Here is a 6,000-nt window from a genome sequence, read left to right on the forward strand (position 1 = left end):
CAAAATTTAATTTAATTAATTATTATATTAAAATTGAATTATACCAAAACGACGTCGTTTTGATACTTTGTTTAGCCACATCAACATAGAAAACAACGTTGTTTTGCGTGCAGCTCGCTGGAAAATTGCAACGTCGAAGTGTTTTGGTCGGATTTTCTCACTTGGTGGCACTTAAGTGATCCATTTTGCTCCGATTTTAGCACTTAAGTGTCACATTCGTAACTTTTGGCACTTAAGTATCCATTTGTGCCAACTTTTGGCACTCAAGGATTCGGGTGTCAAGATTTATTTGGTCATTTTAAAAGGTTTATGACTAAATTTGTTATTGTACGATGACTTGGGACCTTTTAAACAATTATCTATGATAAAATTAGTAGTCACTGATGGTGATAACATACTTTAATTTTTTTTTTTAAAAGTCTCACAAATAAAAAAAGAAAAAGTTACATCCCTACAATATATTGAAAGTTTCTCTTTAAAATTAAAATTAAACCATGACTAATATTACTGACTTCTAATACTTTCAAAATTACATTGACGTCAAAAAGGGGAAAAGTGCTAAAAAAGTCATAAACCTTTTGCATTTGTGCCAATATAGTCATAAACTTATTTTTGGTGCCAATTTAGTCATAAACTTTTTTACGTTGTGCCAATTTAGTCATTTCTGATCAATTTTGATCGGATTTTGCTGACTAAACACTGGCCAACTGACGTGACCTCATTAGCACTAACGTGGATAACTTTTAATAATATTTAAATTTTTTAATTTTTTTAATTTTAATTTTAATTTTTTTCTTTTCCCCTTCTCCTCCTCCTTCCTCCAGCAGGCCGCCTGAACCTCGGCGACCGGGTGGAGGCAGAAACGCCGGCGAGGTCAAGGTCGACCTCGTCGCCACCTCGCCAATGGCCACGAAGGCGGTCTTGCTCTAGGCTGGTGGGGCTCGCCTTGCTGGCCATGGGCGAGGCTCGACCCTTGCTAAATCCGGTGAGGGAGAGCCTTGCCCACCCAAGCCTTGAGGGCAGCCGCGTTGGGCAACGAGGCTTGCCCTCGCCCGGATTTGGCGAGGGTCGAGCCTTGCCCATGGCAACGCCGAGCGGCGAGCCTCACCGCCCAACGCGAGGCTGCCCTCGTGGTCGCGACGAGGTGGCTGGCGAGGTCGACCTCAACCTCGCCGGCTGTCGCCTTTGGCTAGTTGCCGACATCTAGCGACCGGCTGGAGGAAGGAGGAAGGGGAAGGAAAAAAAGAAAAAGAAAAAGAAAAAGAAACAATTTTAAAATATTAAAAAATATTAAAAATTGTCCACATTAGCGCTGATGAGGCCACATCAGTTGGTCGGCGTCCAATTAGCAAAACCCGGCCAAAATTGGCCCAATGTAAAAATGTTTAGAATTAAATTGGCACAAAAAAATGTTTATGACTAAATCGACACAAATGTAAAAGGTTTAGGATTTTTTTAGCGCTTTTCTCCGTCAAAAAGTTACTAAGGACACGACAAAGTTACCAACTTAAGATGGGAGAAACTTACTTTGTGATGAAGAAAATTGATCAAACTCTTTATATGCCCTAAAGAAACTATCAAAATATCTGCAGATGGGTAACTTCGTCGCAAGGAAGAACATTTGTAGAACTATGAGGAAATCACGGCTTTACAGCAAATGTGGCCCTGTATTCGAATTCGTATTTGCGGCTGGGGATCTGCTGTAGAGTAGAATTGGCCTAGTCTTGAATACATCTCTGCTTATGCATGCGTAATGCCAAGCCCAGTGAGCTCATGCTGTTGCTGGCTAACCAGTAGAATTGGCCTCTTCCTTGTGCTTCCATCTCCTCTTATGAAGTGTTTCTCCAATTCTAAAGAAAACAACAGAAGTTCTTTGATATAATAGATAAAGAGATTGGGTATTTGTTTTCAGACTAATGAAATGAAAAAAAGAGAGAGATATAGACCGAGAAAGTGAGCTTCAAAATAGGGGGGACGAAAAATATATAAGTTGCTATAAAAAGCATTGATGAAGAAGATACAAGTGTTTATTTTCTAAAAAAATAATAATAATAAGTTTATTTTCATTAGAAACCATAAAAAGAAAAACAACCAAGTCAAAGGAAGCTGTGCAACTATGGAAACCATTGACGCAATAAGTGGATTTAGTCATCTATGAGATAGAAGTATCTCTACCCTAATCTATCTATTTTTTGTTTTTATTTTTGAGAATAGAATCACAATAGTTCAACTATAATAAGGAGAGTCATTAAAACTCTCTTCTTGATTTAGATATTGAAAGAATTTTCATCTAAACTTCTCAATGATGGTAACATAGTTATTAACCATCGTCCGAATGGGTATTACATATAGGGGGTGGCCACCATACATATCTTACATCTACTTTGTAAGCATGTCGAAAGGGCCTTCCCTGCAATTTGACGACGGCGGATGCACCTACCCAGCATGCTATGTTGCACGTAAGCCTAACTTAATTTTGTGGTTCCCTTTCTTCATGATATGAGCAAAAAATGGTTTGGGATTCAAGCATCGACGGTGAGGCATCCCATCAATGGTGTACATTGACATTATAGTGCTTTTGGGGTTTTCAAATACGATAAATAAATCCAGTTGGCCGGAGTTGGTAGGCATAGATGGGGCTAATGCAAAGGAAATAATCGAGAATGAGAATTAGCAAGTGACTGGCGTGATACTATCGAAGGGAACCTCTCAGTCTCTTGATATTTGCTGTAACCGTGTATTCATTTGGGTCAATGACAAGGGCAATACCATTGAAGTGCCCACGATCGGATGAGGGCAAGAAAATGCTGTACTGAATCCTTCCCCACAAATCCTGAGTGTTCTAAAGTAGCTCATCAAGATGTTTGTATAGACTAAAATGAATAAATAACGATTTCATCTGAATTAAATATGTCGGGTTTAATTTTTTTTCCTTTAAATTTTCCTTTTTCATTCCTCGGTCGCTTTGGAGAGGAGTTAATTCTATTATATCCTAATGTATATAAAAAATCAATTACATAAGAGGTGTTATTAATTGTCGATTTGAAAATTATAACCATCCGCTTTTTGACCATCTCTCAAATAGAGGGTGGGTGAAACAACTTGTGTAAAATTTTCTTTTGCTAATGACATATGTTCTAATATTCATCTAGAGCGTACTTTATATTTTTAGTGGGAATATTTGCACCTTTTAGGCTGTTTTTAACAGTAATGACAAAATTCAGAAGAGAATAAAATTTATCATATCTTGTGTTTGATAGTACTTAACACATGATAAAATCAAATATAAATAAGATATGATCCAAATAAAATTCCGTCATAAGGGGATATCATTATGCAAGAGTTGGAATTCTAAAGATCGATCTAAAAGAATGCTTTTAATTACAATTTCTGTCCCAAGAAAGAAAACAAATTAATTAAGATAAATAAAAAAATAGCCAGAAAACTCGCGAAAGAAAAAAAAAAGAAAAAAGTCGGTGAGAGATTATCCACTTTACAGAGCACGCGAGTGGATGGTTGCTTCTCTTTCCATCATCCCCCGACTGATTCAGCGATGATGTCACTGTCCGCGCCATCTCTCCACCGCTCCGCCGGCCATGGCTCTCCGAACTTGCTTGGCCCTCTCCGACCACCGCCCTCTCACGAAATTCCTCATTCTCGATCGCCGCCCCTCGCATACCGACTCAGAGTCGCGGCCCTCGAGCCCGAGTTTCGGGCTTTCCCCACGAGGGCGACCGGTTCGTGATGCCAGCAGTTCGTCCGAGCAAGAGGGAGGCGAGCCTGGCGATTTTCGCAGTCCTGCTAAATGGGTGTGGCCCGAGCGCGTCGATGGCGACGTTGCGACAAGAAGTGGAGCTGGAGAGGCGCACAGACTCCGAGGACGGCTTCACCCTCCTCTAACCCTCTTCTTGGACGAAGGTACACTTTTTATGTAAAAATGTACTATGTACTGAGGATGCCGGACGTGCAAGAATGCTGTGACGGTCCGAGTATTGTTTGAGTACTATTGGGGTTGATTTTTTTTTTTTTTTTTGGGAATTGAAGGTGGACAAAGCAGGGGTGACGGTGCTGTTTGAGGAACCAGCCAAGGAGAGCAAGTCCTCAGTTTGTCGCGGGTAAGCTCATACAAGCCAAAAAACGCAAAGTAGGTGCTTCTTCAATTGCTTGCTTGGTTCTGAATGTGGAATGCCTTGACAGTACGTTGTCCGAATCCTCTTATGTTTTGGGGCAAATGATTATTTGGTAGATGATTTGGTTCTTGCTAGAATTACTGAGAAGAATTGCGTCCGAGTCCGTAGTTTGCATTCATGGATTTCTCAGTATTCTCCCTTTATTCATTCTCAGATTCACAGCCATCGGATCCATCAGCTGAAGGTCCAAAATCTTCTTCTTCTTGCACAGCAGAAAATCCGGGAGGTATGGGGGCGAAAGCAGCGAGAGCAGAGAGGTCTGGGGGACAATCAATCAAGATCCTTAACCCACAGGCACTCAGCATGTGACATTGGGGAAGGTGAAAGCTTTTACCTCTGCTTAAGCATGTCTGCATAATGGGGTATGTTCCAAATTCAAATTGAACTGAATGTGAGCACCGGATACGTTAATTGACAGAAGGACGTGCATTAAGAACACCTGTTAAAGAGAGACTTACCAACTTCATGAAGCCAAATCAAGGTGGAGACTTTTACGAGATAAATTACAGAAAAAGTGACAATCAGAACGAGGAGATTTCACACGCACTTGGCTCTCTTGCCCTCGGGCGGAGATGAAACGAAGGAGAGAAGGAGTTTTGGGTTTTCACTCCTCAGAGGAGAAGGAAACAGAGCAAAGGCCGAGAAGCTCTCAACAACACAACGAGAATTTTTTTATTTATTATTTAAATTGTATTGAGAAATGGAAAATCCAAATCAGGACAAGAACTTCGGTACCCTCATTCGCCGTTGGTTGTTGGCTTTAGCGGTGATAGGGGATTAATAAGAAGCAAATAATTTATTCTTTGAAATCTATAGTATCGTCAAGGAAGATCTTTTTGTTTTAATACTTTATAGTGAGAAAAGAAGATTTGATCTATTGGCTGGGGGGTTTTTTTATGACAACTTGTTATAACCCAAGTTAATTCGCAATATTATATGAGATCTTTAAAATTAAGGCCAATTGTCATTCTGGATAAACTCCCCACCGAAGTATCATAAGAGCAAAGGATGACGATGATTATATTTCTGTCCTCTAGAAAGTGATGACAATGATGATGATTTGGTTTTTGGTGATAATTTGGTTTTTGGTCATACTGCTGAGAAGATTTGTGTAGATATCATGCTTGAAGCTGTCTCATTAAGAGGAAACATAGAAGGGAAGTATCTTTTTGCGATAAATTTTTTAAGTTTCCTCACTGAATATTTGTTGTATACATAGTGACGGTATGGATTTCTTACTAAAAAAGGCTGGAATATTAGGTTCATATCTATATTTGTAAGTAATTTGAACTCAATAGTCTATACTATGCATAAGAGATGATCAACATGATGAGAGAGAGAGAGAGAGAGAGATTTTTTAGCTGTAGAGATGATGGCAAGTGAGGGCACTTCAAGATTCCTTTTTGGCTTCTTGTCTTATCTCACTAGTTAACTTGTGTTTCTAGCGGCAAAGCTCACCTCTTAAATTACTCTAGAGACCTGTTCCAAGAAGCAAATGGTGTCACTCTCTATGTTGTCGACAAAGTAAAACGGAAGTTGCTTTTTGTAAATAGCCTTTGTGGATTGTTAACACCTAAATTTGGACGACCCAATCATTCAATTATTGCATAAAAAATTATTGAATAATTTTTAACCCTTAAACAAAGATATTAGAATTAAATTGTATGACATATGATTTTAGAAGCATTTACTTTTTATTATTGCATTGGACCGGTGATGGATGGATTTGAATTGATGTTTTGAGCTTTAAGTTGACAAGTTGGACTTAAGGCCATAAGAGGGAATTGACCCGAGCTTGTTGTTCTTGATA

General features: G+C 39.3%; 1 protein-coding gene across 2 annotated transcripts; it reads left to right on the plus strand.

Moving 5' to 3' along the window:
* Positions 1–3,462: 3,462 nt before the first annotated feature.
* Positions 3,463–4,999, plus strand: LOC104416010. 2 transcript variants are annotated; one of them, XR_720526.3, is made up of 3 exons: positions 3,463–3,918; positions 4,045–4,115; positions 4,345–4,999. XR_720526.3 is itself a non-coding variant. In XM_039300665.1 (3 exons), the coding sequence occupies exons 1-3, from the start codon at positions 4,179–4,181 to the stop codon at positions 4,764–4,766; spliced, it is 342 nt and encodes a 113-aa protein (XP_039156599.1). In that variant the 5' UTR covers positions 4,114–4,178; the 3' UTR covers positions 4,767–4,999. The 2 variants fall into 2 exon arrangements, 1 of the variants encoding a protein (XP_039156599.1); XM_039300665.1 differs by lacking the exon at positions 3,463–3,918 and having other exon boundaries at positions 4,114–4,196; positions 4,345–4,510; positions 4,609–4,999.
* Positions 5,000–6,000: the final 1,001 nt, after the last annotated feature.

This window comes from Eucalyptus grandis, chromosome 8 (genome assembly GCF_016545825.1).
Source record: "Eucalyptus grandis isolate ANBG69807.140 chromosome 8, ASM1654582v1, whole genome shotgun sequence".
NCBI lineage: Eukaryota > Viridiplantae > Streptophyta > Magnoliopsida > Myrtales > Myrtaceae > Eucalyptus > Eucalyptus grandis.